This window comes from Zootoca vivipara, chromosome 2, assembly GCF_963506605.1.
Source record: "Zootoca vivipara chromosome 2, rZooViv1.1, whole genome shotgun sequence".
In the NCBI taxonomy this organism is placed as follows: Eukaryota; Metazoa; Chordata; class Lepidosauria; order Squamata; family Lacertidae; genus Zootoca; species Zootoca vivipara.
The window spans coordinates 8856067-8869580 of NC_083277.1; the positions used below are offsets into that span (position 1 = coordinate 8856067).

The following is a 13514-nucleotide window of genomic DNA, read 5'->3' on the forward strand; positions in this document are numbered from 1 at the left end:
ACTTCCTCAGATGCTGTGTTATACAGAAAACAGATTCAAAAGGGTAAATTTCCAGGGGAGGAACAATTTTACAGGAGGGATGGGGATTGATATTTCATGGGTGTTGAACCAACAGTTCTGCAGACTTTGAGACCCCCATCAATGGCGTAACTCTGGGTAACAGTCCTCTAGTGGTGTTTGGGTTCTTTGTCTGTCCCATGAATTAACTGGGAGGGGGTTCGAAGGCTTGGATTGGGTGCAGAGCTTGTCCCTGCGAAGAACCTGCACACCAGTCTTGAGTTCCATTCCTGCCTATGGACTATTATCCTGGTTTCCCCCTCAATTTTATAGATTTTGCTTTCTTTCATAAAATTTATATACTGCTTGATTGTAGAAAAAAGCCTCAGAGCCTTACAATATCTTACAAAAGCCCTGAAGAAGAATCCTGAAGGGTCAGTCCAATGTCCATCTTGTCAAGTTCTCATGTATAGGGAACCTCCCTTGCGTTTTGTATTCTGCCATTTTCTAGTATGGTTTACCATTTCTGAGTTTGAAAGGATCCCAAGGATCATCTAGTCCAACCCCCTGCAATGTGGGAATCACAGCTAAACATGCTAGTTGTTTTAATTCCTTAGACCTACAGTTGTCATCTTTGCAATTATTTGTTCTATGATTTAATCTTTTGCTTGAAATAAGGAAAAAACAGGTGCTATGTTATGGTGATGTTTTGTCAAAAATATTTATTACAGTAATACCTCGGGTTACGAACGCGATCCGTTCCGGATCGCAGTTCGTAACCCGAAAAGTTCGTAAACCGAACGCGACCCGAAGTGCCATTTTGCGCATGCGCAGACCACTTGCGCCGCTTCTGCGCATGTGCGCGTGGCGAAAACACTTCCGGGTTTGCGCAGTTCATAACTCGAACTGTTCGCAAACTGAGGTGTTCGTAACCCGAGGTACGAGTGTATTTTTTAGCTTTTGCATTGTAGCCTGTTAAGCCTGTCTTTTTGCTTCCTCAGATGTTCAGTCATTCAGAAATCTTCAGAGAGCTAACCTTTTGAGTTATTCCCCCTTTCCCCCAGGGAACTAGTCTTATGGTAAATATTTAATCCAAAAGAGAAACATGGAATAAGCAGTCCTTTGTAAAACTGCCCTGCCACCTCCCTGCTCTTCCATGGCGGCAAGCCCTAAACCTCCAAGATGGTAGGGAGGAAGGCACAGGAGAGACCAAGTGGGTGAGAGAGATGGAGAGCAGGAATAAACAGGCTCCCCACTTAGTGTGATTTTTTTTACTTTTGTGGGCCCAAAACATGACCCCTGCGAAAGTGAGGGGGCACCTATATTTGTTTTTATGTTGTATTTTTACCACCCTGAGACCAATGGATGAAGGGCGGTAGGAAAGTGTGATGATATTATTATTATTATTATTATTATTATTATTATTATTATTATTACTACTACTACAGGGGGGTCCTCATCCCACGCCCCAACCAGAGGTCACCAAAGGCCACAGAGATTGTCAGAGGAAAGCAGCTTCTCTCCTTTCCTGCCTCCTCCAATTCTCCTCTTTTTCTCACAGAAGAGATGAGTAAAAGATTACTGGGTGGTTTTTCCTCTTAGAAAATGCCTTGGTTGAGAGGAGGGCAGGCACAATACACATCAAATATAAGAAAATGAAGAAAACTGATTTAAAAACCAACAAGGAAGATATTTATTCTGATGAAAGTCTGCAAGGATGGAGGAGTCTTGCATGTGATGCAAAGAAATCCCATTGATCTGAAAGGGAATCTGGGGTTTTTGGTTGTGTGTTTTTTTAACAAGATGTCTGTTTCTGTCGCTTGGCTGACTCTGCCTAATCCTCTCTTTCCCTCATCTTCTTCCCAACAGCCAATGTTACTCTGGATCCAGACACAGCCCATCCCTGCCTCATCCTGTCCGAGGATCGGAAAAGCCTGAAAAGGGGAGACAAAGAACAAATCCTGCCCAACAATCCTGAGAGATTCAACTACTGGCCTTGTGTGTTGGGATGTGAGGGATTCACAGCAGGCAGACATTTCTGGGAAGTCAATGTGGAAAGTGGGGAAGAGTGGGATGTGGGGGTTGCCAGGAAATCTGTGAGGAGAAAGGGCCACTTCCCCATAAGGCCTGAGGAGGGTGTGTGGGCTGTTGGGAAGAGGGGAGTCATTTACTGGGCCTTCACCTCCCCTTATTACTCTCTTCTGTCCCTGAGTGAGGAGTACAAGAGGATCCGGGTGACTCTGGACTATGAAGGGGGATGTGTGTCTTTTACTGACGCTGACTCAGGAGCTGAACTCTACGCGTTCTCAGGAGTCTCGTTCTCTGGAGAGACCCTCCTCCCTTTCTTTTTTCTGTGGCGAAAGGAAACCCACCTCAGTATCTCCTGAGGAGACTAAATCTGCCTCTCAGGCCCAGCAGGAGTTTCTGCCCAGACCAGAGTGACCAATATAAAAAACATTTGCAGGCCAAGACCACGTTGGGCAGTTTTTCAAGGGGACCTTTGAGAGGATTCATTCCAGTCAAAATCAGCAGAAATAACAAAACAAAAACGGATTTGCTCTTACTTTGCATGTCCCTTTTCCCAGAATTCCCCCTGCAACTTACTTCTTGAAGAGACAGTCACACTTTTAGGAGTCCTAATAAATTTCCTCACCTTCAATCTTGTTTTCCTTTTGAGATGTCTGATTTGGCAGAGCACGAGACTTAATCCCAGGGTTATGGGTTTGAGCCCCACATTCGGAAAATGTTTCCTGCACTGCGGGGGTGGGACTAGATGACCCTCAGGGTCCCTCACAACTCTGCAATTCTACGAAACCTTCCTCTCCCCACAAGACCTTATGCAGCTATGAAAACGCATGCATCATTGGATTAACAGAGGACTAAAAAATGAACCCCTTCACCCACGTCAGACAGGATAGCTCCTTGCTCTGGAAACCTTAGATAGGAAGAAAATGTAAAAGAAAGTGCTTGTGCACTTATGTATGCCTTGACAGACTTGGTATGTGTTAAATCGTCAACAGTGCCATTCAGGTACCCATTATTTCTTAAGATGTGGCTATGCAACTCTGGAAATTTCATTTGCAGTCTTACCCATTCCACCACGCCCCTGAATTTGCCAAAGAACTCTTTGCCTTACAACTTGTCTGCAAAAGTTTCTAGTCCTCATCAGAGGAAGAAAGAATAAACTGTCCAAGCAGACCTGTGTTAGCCATGAAGTACCAATGGCCTAGATTGTGGGGTTTGGGGGGATATCTCTTCTAATTTTACAAAAGCTTCCCAGCCTATTTGCCCCAGGCAAGTAGTTCTTTCTTTATCCTTCCTTAGTTTACACCCTATTCCATAGCTGCCAAGTTTTCCCCTTTCTCGCGAGGAAGCCTATTCAGCATGAGGGGAAATCCCTTTAAAAAAGGGATAACTTGGCAGCTATGCTATTGAATTTTGCTCACGTACGTTGGACTATGAACTCTGTCTGGCTCATAGGGGATTATGCAGTCACTCCACCAGGAACCATTTTCTGGCTTCTAAAATATATGTATGTGCAATGCATGAATACATCTATAGACTTTCTGCATCTTTGGGGCATGTGTGTCTCTGTGTATTTTGTTTTATTTTAGCAGCTGGTCTTTTCCAGGGAATCTTCTCATCTCATGAGGGGGCCAAAGTATTGGAGCCTCATCTTCTTGCAGTCCATGGGACTCTCAAGAGTCTCCTCCAGAACCATAATTCAAAAGCATCAATTCTTCAGCAATCAGCCTTCTTTATGGTCCAGCTCTCACTTCCATACATCACTACTGGGAAAACCATGGCTTTAACTATACGGACCTTTGTCGGCAAGGTAATGTCTCTGCTTTTTAAGATGCTGTCTAGGTTTTTTGCCCTTCATGGATCAATGCCGTGTCGTGGCGAAGGGGCTTGAATAACTCAGAGAAGCTATGAGCTATGCCTTGCAGCGCCCCCCAAGATGGACAGGTCATAGTGGAGAGTTTTGACTAAATGGTTTTCCCACTAGTGATGTATGGAAGTGAGAGCTGGACCATAAAGAAGGCCTATCACCGAAGAATTGATGCTTTTGAATTATGGTGCTGGAGCAACTAGGTTTGTCATTGCTTTTCTCCCAAGAAGCAGGCGTCTTTTGATTTCGTGACTGCTGTCACCATCTGCAGTGATCAAGGAGCCCAAGAAAGTAAAATCTCTCACTGCCACCATTTCTCCCCCTTCTATTTGCCAGGAGGTGATGGGACCCCAGTGGCCATGATCTTGGTTTTTTTGATGTTGAGCTTCAGACCATATTTTGCGCTCTCCTCTTTCACCCTCATTAAAAGGTTCTTCAATTCCTCCTCACTTTCTGCCATCAAGGTTGTGTCATCTGCATATCTGAGGTTGTTGATATTTCTTTCAGCAATCTTAATTCCGTTTTGGGATTCATCTAGTCCAGCTTTTTGCATGATGAATTCTGCATATAAGTTAATAAGCAGGGAGACAATATACAACCTTGTTGTACTTTCCCAATTTTGAACCAATCAGTTGTTCCATATCCAGTTCTAACTGTAGCTTCTTGTCCCACATAGAGATTTCTCAGGAGACAGATGAGGTGATCAGGCACTCCCATTTCTTTAAGAACTTGCCATAGTTTGCTGTGGTTGACACAGTCAAAGGCTTTTGCATAGTCAATGAAGAAGTAGTATATTTTTTTTGGAACTCTCTAGCTTTCTCCATAATCCAGCGCTTGTTTGCTATTTGGTCTCTGGTTCCTCTGCCCCTTCGAAATCCGGCTTGCACAAGACAGTAAATTTTCTTACTTTGATAACAATGCATTATATTTCATTGCCTTCTTAACCAAACCGATGCCATCTAGTTTGCACCAAGAGATTCGGTTCTGAGGCTGTAACGTTCTGTTTACAAAAGGAGGCCTTGATTTGAGGGAGGGGATCAGCCTTAAGTCATTTTCTGTTTGATTTCCGGCAGGTCAAATCCAGGCAGAACAATGGCACAAGATCTTCCTTACCTTTATTATTAATCTATTTTCCCTCCCCCAGAAAGAAAAATATATGCTTGTTGTTCCTCCAAATCTGCATAATTAATTAAGCCATTGAACTCAGGGGAGGGGCGGGATTTTCTTGGGATTGACTAAATGCCATGGGGGTTATGATGCCACATGGCCACCTGCCACGGATGCTTTCTCTGAGATTCCTGCCTTGCAGGGGGTTGACTAGATGATCCTTGGGAGTCCCTTCCAACTCTACAATTCTGTGATTCTCTGATGGCAGGCACCTCCCCAGCTGGAGTTTATGGAGCTTAACCGAAGGTGTTTTAGGAACGTTTGGGATTCTTTGTCTGGCTGTTATATGGCGGGACTCTGCCTGTGAAATGCATGCAATGCAGAAAGCGGCGGAGGCGTGCGAAAGGCTTGAGCTGAGGTGTTTTGGAAGGTTGGGAAGGAAATAGCGACCAAGCCAGGAGGTTGGGAGCGTAGCTTGGAAGTGATAGGCTGTCTGCGAACTGAATACCGTCCTGATTGACTGAGGCACACCACTATGCAGATATAGAGTTCAGTTGTCCGGTCTACCCACCTAGGCTTGGCGGGTTTAAACAGGGAGCAAGGGTAGAACTTTATTCTTGAGGTTTGTGTGCTGCTTGGTGGGACATTGAAGAGGAAAAGGGGACAAGCCCCCCGAGCTCAAGGTCTCATGCCCGTGTGTGCCTCTGAGAGGGACGGACGGACCTGGGCTCTGGCTTATGTGCCAGTGGCACCCCCCCCCCAATTCCATAACACGCTGGTACTCCTAGAACCCCTCAAACAGCTGCATTGTCTGCCCGGTTGTTTCTGCGCTGAATTTAAGGTGCTCATGGCCGTGTTTCAAGCGGTGCTTCCCAGAGTGGGCGGTACTACCCCCTGGGAAAGGGGAGGGGTGGGGGTGGAAATGACCGCCAGACTTGGAAAAGCTAGCCTCACTGGAACAAGTTCATCAAATTTGTGGCGCTCATTAAACTAGGATAGTTTCAATTGGATTTTGAATAAATGTGCAATGAAGGAGTTATATTGAGGGGATCAAGTCCCGTTTGCTAAATCAAAACTCCCGTCCATTTAGGGCAGCAGCAGATGTTCTCCAATTCAAAAAGGCCAAGGAAGCCTATGAATGAAAATGTTACAGTATGAATACCACAACTTACTAAGTACCTGTGTGCTTGTATGTGTAATCAAAAGCATGGGAAGCAATGAAGAATAAAACATTCAGCAACTGCAAAGATCTGGGGACACACTTTTTTTTTTAAGGACCACGTGGTCACTGAGTTTCTGAGTCATTTCCTGGAAAGGAAACAAGCAATGACTAAAAACTGAGAAAGTGAAACTTAACGCGGGTCTTTGGGGCGAGGGAGCCATGGCTGCTGCTGGGCGTCCCGTCCAGAATCTTTGCGATGAAACCACTTGCTCCATCTGCCTGGAATATTTTAAGGATCCAGTGATCATTGCAGAGTGTGGGCACAACTTCTGCCGATCCTGCTTGATCCAGTGCTGGGGGGAATCGGAGGCAGAGGCTTCCTGCCCTCAGTGCAGAGAAAGAGTCCAGAGAAGGAGTCTCATCCCCAACCGGCAATTGGCTGTTGTTGTTTAGTCGTTTAGTCGTGTCCGACTCTTCGTGACCCCATGGACCATAGCACGCCAGGCACTCCTGTCTTGCACTGCCTCCCGCAGTTTGGTCAAACTCATGTTCGTAGCTTCGAGAACACTGTCCAACCATCTCGTCCTCTGTCGTCCCCTTCTCCTAGTGCCCTCAATCTTTCCCAACATCAGGGTCTTTTCCAAGGATTCTTCTCTTCTCATGAGGTGGCCAAAGTATTGGAGCCTCAGCTTCACGATCTGTCCTTCCAGGGAGCACTCAGGGCTGATTTCCTGAAGAATGGATAGGTTTGATCTTCTTGCAGTCCACGGGACTCTCAAGAGTCTCCTCCAGCACCATAATTCAAAAGCATCAATTCTTCGGCGATCAGCCTTCTTTATGGTCCAGCTCTCACTTCCATACATCACTACTGGGAAAACCATAGATTTAACTATACGGACCTTTGTCGGCAAGGTGATGTCTCTGCTTTTTAAGATGCTGTCTAGGTTTGTCATTGCTTTTCTCCCAAGAAGCAGGCGTCTTTTAATTTCGTGACTGCTGTCACCATCTGCAGTGATCAAGGAGCCCAAGAAGGTGAAATCTCTCACTGCCTCCATTTCTTCCCCTTCTATTTGCCAGGAGGTGATGGGACCAGTGGCCATGATCTTGGTTTTTTTGATGTTGAGCTTCAGCAATTGGCTAACGTGGTTGAAATAGCCAAGAATCTCAGCCTTCAAGAGGGGAAGGAGGGAGGAGGGGGGGAAAGGGAGATTCTGTGAGAAGCACCAGGAGCCCCTGAAGCTCTTCTGCAAAGTCCACGAAGCCCCCATCTGCGTGGTGTGTGACAAAGCAAAGGAACATGAAAATCACAAGGTGATTCCTCTAGAGGAGGCTTTTGAGGAATACAAGGTAGGAGATCCCTGGATCTTGAGGGGGAGAAATTCAGGTCCGAAGTAAGCATGGCATTAATTGGTTGTTTATTACATAAAAAGCAGCTAAGGGGAAGCCTGAGGTCTGGGAGGAGGAAGTCTTTATCTCTGCCAGGGGAACAAAGGGATCTTCCCTTGAAATACAGCAGCTTAAAATATTTGAAGTGGGACCGTGGTAGGGAGAGAAGCGGTTAACCTTGTCCGCATCCCCCAGCAAGGTTGCTTTGCACCTATTAAGAACACTACAAATGTAAATTGCACGTACACAACTAAGGCTAGCAGGATGTTTCTTCAATGCCCTGCAAAGCAGAGAGTAGCAAGGGATCAGCTGGGGGGGGGGGGACTGGTGGCCAGGAATTCATAGAATCATAAGAGTTGGAAGAGACCACAAGGGCCATCCAGTCCAACCCCCTGCCAAGCAGGAAACACCATCAAAGCATTCCTGACATATGCCTGTCAAGCCTCCGCTTAAAGACCTCCAAAGAAGGAGACTCCACCACACTCCTTGGTAGCAAATTCCACTGCCGAACAGCTCTTACTGTCAGGAAGTTCTTCCTAATGTTTAGGTGGAATCTTCTTTCTTGTAGTTTGAATCCATTGCTCTGTGTCCGCTGCTCTGGAGCAGCAGAAAACAACCTTTCTCCCTCCTCTATATGACATCTATATATATAAAAATGTAAAAATCTTGAAATTGTCGGCCGCACTTTTTTTCGTAACCGCTTGACCGATCGTCCTGAAATTTTGACACAACGATCCAGGCCACTCCCCGAGGGTTGTTGGGGACAAAAAACCCTCAAATTTTGCATGTGGGCAGGTAGAAACCTGGTTTTCCACCAAGTCAAACAGCGCCCTCAAGTGGCGTTATACTCTCCTCCACTCCCTCCCTTCCTGTGAAATCTAAGCCACACCCACAAACCAAATGAAATCATCAACCATGCAACTGAAACCACCAAGGCGGCCATTATCAGACCCCTAGGCCCCTGCCAGGCTGCTAGGTCTCCACTAGGCCCGGGGGGGGGGAGAGAGGGTGAGCGCCTGGATTGCGGGTCGCAGCACAGGCCTTTGTTTTATGTAGCCCCCTGCCAGGCCCCCACTAGGCCCGGGTGGGGGAATAACCCACAGCAACGCACTTGGGGGCACAGCAAGGGGTTTTTACTTTAAAATTTAGCACCACTACCCCAAAAAATCCCCCACCAAATAACCACAAGACAAAAACAGGGGGACTCTGAGGCTCATGGGGATCTGAAGGGGGCCTATTACCCTCCATTTGACAGACTAATGCACAAGGCAGCCATTACCAGACAACCCACAGAGTCAGGCCAGGGCCAAGGAATGGAGATACAGGGCAGAGGCCTCAGGTCACATTTTAATACTAGCCCAAGCCAAGGCCTCGCCTCTACTTTACAGCCTAAAGACTAGGCCTCGGCTCCATTTTACAGGCCAGGCCTCAGTCTACAGCCCTTTAAATACTATCCCGAATGGAGCCCTGGATGGTAGGTGGGGGGGAGGAGGAGCCCAAATAGGTCATGGGCTGACGTAGGGTGGGGGGAGCAACTGTCCAGCAACCACCAAAACAGCCATTCAACCCCCCAAGCCCAAAGCCTCTCCCGGCGGCTGCATTAATAAACGCCTGGCAGCATTAGGCAGTCATTCCTCATTTCTCCTAACACACACTTGGGGGCACAGCGAGGGGTTTTCGCTTTATAATTTAGTGGCCGTTGTGTCACATGTGAGGCTCCGGCGGCCATTTTAAGTAAGGGCAGTCGTGCCCCTTTTATCCAAGAGGAGGACTCCTAAAGAGAGGGGAGAGGAGAGGAGGCTGAGAGAGCATTCCGCAAGGGAGGGTGTTTGAGAAAGGGTGAGAGGCTGCAAGCTCTGAAAGCAAGGGGGGACCTAACTAGGATCCTGAGCCCCACAGGGACACCACAGAAAGAATGTAGTTGTTTTAGGGAGCTGTGGACCCAAAAAGCTTGAAAACCTCTAGACTCTTATTTCCTCCAGTAAACTGCTTTGCTATTATAGCAAGGCCACCGAGCCCAATAAGCCAGTGTAATATTCATCTCTCTGTGTGTGTCAATCAAACCTGAGTTTTTCCTTTTCTTTCTAGGGAGAGATCTGTCACCACCTGGAGATCCTGAGGAAAGAGAGAGAGGAAATTCTGGCCTATCAAGCAGACCTGGACAAGGAAAGCAAAGACCTCCTTGTAAGTGTCACTATTGTTACTAAAATAAAAAAATTCCTTCAGTAGCACCTTAAAGACCAACTAAGTTTTTATTTTGGTATGAGCTTTCGTGTGCATGCACACTTCTTCAGATACAGTGAAATGGAAGTCTCCAGGCACTTATGTAGAGAAGGGGTGGGGAGGGGTGGGGATGGGGAGGGGGGATCACTCAGAAGGGTGGTGGAAATGGGTGATTGACTGACTGATAGCTGTTGATGACCGGAAACGACTGCAAATGGTTTTGCATGAAAAAGCAAGGGTGGAGATGGCTGAAGATCGCTTATCATGTATAATGAGATAAGAACCCGATATCTCTGTTCAAACCAGGTCTATTGTATACTATTATACAATATAATATATAGTAATATATAGTAATATATAGTATATATAGTATACTATTGTTACTAGTGAGGGAACAAGCACTTGAAGAATGTCATCAGGACTGAGGAGGGATGGGGAAATCTGCCCATTTCAGCTTCTCCCCATTTCTCATTTTTATATATCAGTTTGTTTGTTTGTTTGTTTGTTTGTTTGTTCATTTATTATGCTGCAAATGAATCAGATGTTAGGGTAGCTACTTCCTTGTATAAATATTTTTATATGTACTTTAGCCTCATAAATACATTTTTTGTGAACATTACCTGGCTGGGTCAACCTTGCACAATTCAGAGGTGTGAATTTCAAAGGATTGCTCTGTTTTGGTCTCCATATTTTTTCAGCAATAGCAAATTAGCCACTCTGGGCAGCTTCCAACAGAATAATAAAATACAAAAAATTCCTTCAGTAGCACCTTAAAGACCAACTAAGTTTTTATTTTGGTATGAGCTTTCGTGTGCATGCACTGTTGGCATTTGATGGCATACACAGTGCCCTTCAGCTCTCTATATTGGACAAACAGGCCAAACCCTACGCCAAAGGATAAATGGACATAAATCTGACATCAGGAACCATAAGACAGAGAAACCAGTAGGAGAACACTTCACTCTCCCAGGACATTCTATACAAGATCTCAAAGCAGCTGTTTTATTACAGAGAAATTTCAGGAACAGACTGGAAAGAGAAGTTGCTGAATTGGAACTAATTACCAAGCTTAAAACCATGGAGCCACCTGGGATGAATAGAGACATTGGATTCTTATCTCATTATGCATGATCAAGCTTTCTTTAGCACCTCAGCCCTTGTTTTTCCCCCCAGGACTAATTGCAGCCATCAGCAGCCGTTAACAGCCATCCACAGGTTTACCACTCCCATCAGCCCATCACCCATCCCCACCCACCCCCACCACCCTCTGTATATATATATATCTAAGGGCCTGACACTTCCGTTTCCAGTGTATCTGAAGAAGTGTGCATGCACACGAAAGCTCATACCAAAATAAAAACTTAGTTGGTCTTTAAGGTGCTACTGAAGGAATTTTTTTTATTTTGCTTCGACTCAGACCAACACAGCTACCTACCTGTAAATAAAATACAATAATCTATTAAACATTAAAGGCTTCCCTGAACAGGGCTGCCTTCAGATGTCTGCTAAAAGTCTAGTAGTTGTTTTTCTCTTTGACATCCGGTGGGAGGGCATTCCACAGGGTGGGTGCCACTACCAAGAAGGCCCTCTGCCTGATTCCCTGTAACTTGGCTTCTCACAGTGAGGGAACCGCCAGAAGGCTCTCGGCACTGAACCTTAGTGTCCGGGCAGAACGATAGGAGTGGAGACACTCTTTCAGGTATACTGGACCAAGGCAGCTAATTTGAGTTTACAGTGGTACCTTTAGTTATGAACTTAATTCGTTCTGGAGGTCCGTTCTTTCCGTTCTCATCCTGGGGCAAAGTTCTCAACTCGAGGTAACTCTTGCAGGTTAGCGGAGTTTGTAACCTGCAGCGTTTGTAACCTGAGGCGTTTGTAACTCGAGGTAACAATGTATTTCCCATTGTCGTTTATTATGTGAATAGCAGTCAAGGAGAAGTCTGAGGAATTGTGAGCTGAGAGGGTGGGAGCAGTTGGATTCAAATCCTGATTTACCGTAAATATTACAAAAGAGTTGTCTTTCTGAATGTGGGCTATTGTTCATCTTTAGGAAATTCAAGGAACTATGGGGATAAACTCTGCACTTTCTCATCCTCCTCTGTTTCTGTTGGTCTTCCTACACCTAAATGGCCCCAGTCTAAACTGAGGGGTGTTTTAAGTCCATGGGTGTTCTCTGAACAGGCATGAACTCTGGTTATGCCATGCCCAAAAACATGCAGGGAACATCCATGGCTCCTTCCACACTCAGACCTCCTCTTTTCCTGCAGAAATTAACAGAAACGGAGAGGTTGAAGACTGTGGAGAAGTTCAGAGAACTGCGCCAGTTCCTGGAAGAAGAAGAAAAGCGCCTGCTGACTCATGTGGAAGAGGTGGAGAAGGAGATTTCAGGGAGAAGGGATGAGCAGCTGGCCAGACTCTCCAGGAAACTCTCCTCTCTTGAGAAGATCATCCAGGAGATGGAGGAGAAGGGTCAGCAGCCAGTGAGTGAACTCCTGCAGGTAAAAAGGTGGCAGGAACAGCCAGAGGATACATGAAAAGGTTGCCTCCAATCCTTTCTGTGCCCCTTACATGTATGCAAAGAGTGCAGGTACTCAGATGATGGAGCCTCTAGTCAGGTTTGTAATGGACAGGAAGACCCAAGAGACCTGGGATGCTTAAATCACCTGAATGCGGACTAGAGATTCTTCTGTGTTCTTGATGGAGCGGGTGGTGATTTTCTGCTCTTTGCTGATGATTTGTCTCCAAATGCCTTCCTCCTGGGCAAAGCTGCCTTCCTGCCCTGTGCTGGGCTTTGCCAAGGATGCATTCAGACCTCCTTCCAACATGAGCCAGTCTCTTGACCAAGCTTCTCTTCCCGTTCCCTCCAAAACGTCTTGGTTGATCCAATTCCCTATGGATACAGATAGGCCCCAAAAGGTGCTCAGTCACAGTCACCAAAGAGCAAGACAGAGGGACTCATCCAGACTGCTGCTTGTCCCACCCCTTTCCTCCAGAAAAACCCACTGTTTACTGCTGAATGACAGCAAACATCATTGATATTTGCTTTGGAGCAAGGTTTTTCCTGAGGGAAAGTGGCAGGGCAAAGCTACTTGTGTTTTCTGGACACAGGAAAAGCAGAGGTCTGGAGGAGCCCAAAGAAACACTGAGCTGTTTTATTACCCCTTTGGAGGCATTTTATGCTGCAGGTGCTTTTTTTTTTACTTCCCGATGGAAAATAGAATTTGAAATTTGGGGACTTCTATGGGAGACAATTTGGGATAGCGCCCTGGCAGGATTATCCTGTAGGTTTACGTATGTCTGAATTGCACAATGCAAACTGGATTAAAATTAATAAATTATAATGTAAGACAAGAGATGGGGTGGAATCTTCTCTTGAACTCACAAAAGTGAAATTTCCCAAAAATGCTGGTGGATTTTCATAAGGATTTTAAGCAATAATGGCAAAATGATGTGGAAATGTGGAGAACCTGATATTGGAACAATTAATAATTTCAGATTGGAAAAATAAAAGCTGTGAGAAATGAAAACTGGCTGATTGCACCATCCTTACCCAAAACCTTGGCATGTACAAGGCAGACTGACATCCAAGGGCCAGGGTCTGAGCGGTCTTCCTAGTGTGGCCTGTGGTGTGCAGTAAATTCCCTTCTCTTTTTCCCTTTAGGATGTGAGAAGCACCTTGCAGAGGTAAGTGGATCTGGCTCATTCCAATTAGCATCCCTCCATGAGGCTGGGATGCAAGAACCTAAA

General features: G+C 45.8%; 1 protein-coding gene across 2 annotated transcripts in view; it reads left to right on the forward strand.

The window, feature by feature from the left end:
• The window catches only part of LOC132591152 (zinc finger protein RFP-like), a 76225-nt gene that overhangs the window by 12738 nt on the left and 49973 nt on the right, over window positions 1–13514 (forward strand). Inside the window, exons 6-7 of one of the 2 annotated variants that reach the window (XM_060270701.1) lie at window positions 11–43; window positions 1867–2435. The exons of the other annotated variant lie outside the window; for it this stretch is intronic. Of the exons in view, the coding sequence (XP_060126684.1) occupies window positions 11–43; window positions 1867–2384 (551 nt within the window). The 3' untranslated portion in view covers window positions 2385–2435. Of the gene's footprint in view, window positions 1–10; window positions 44–1866; window positions 2436–13514 lie in introns of those variants that run through there. 2 annotated transcript variants of the gene reach the window in all.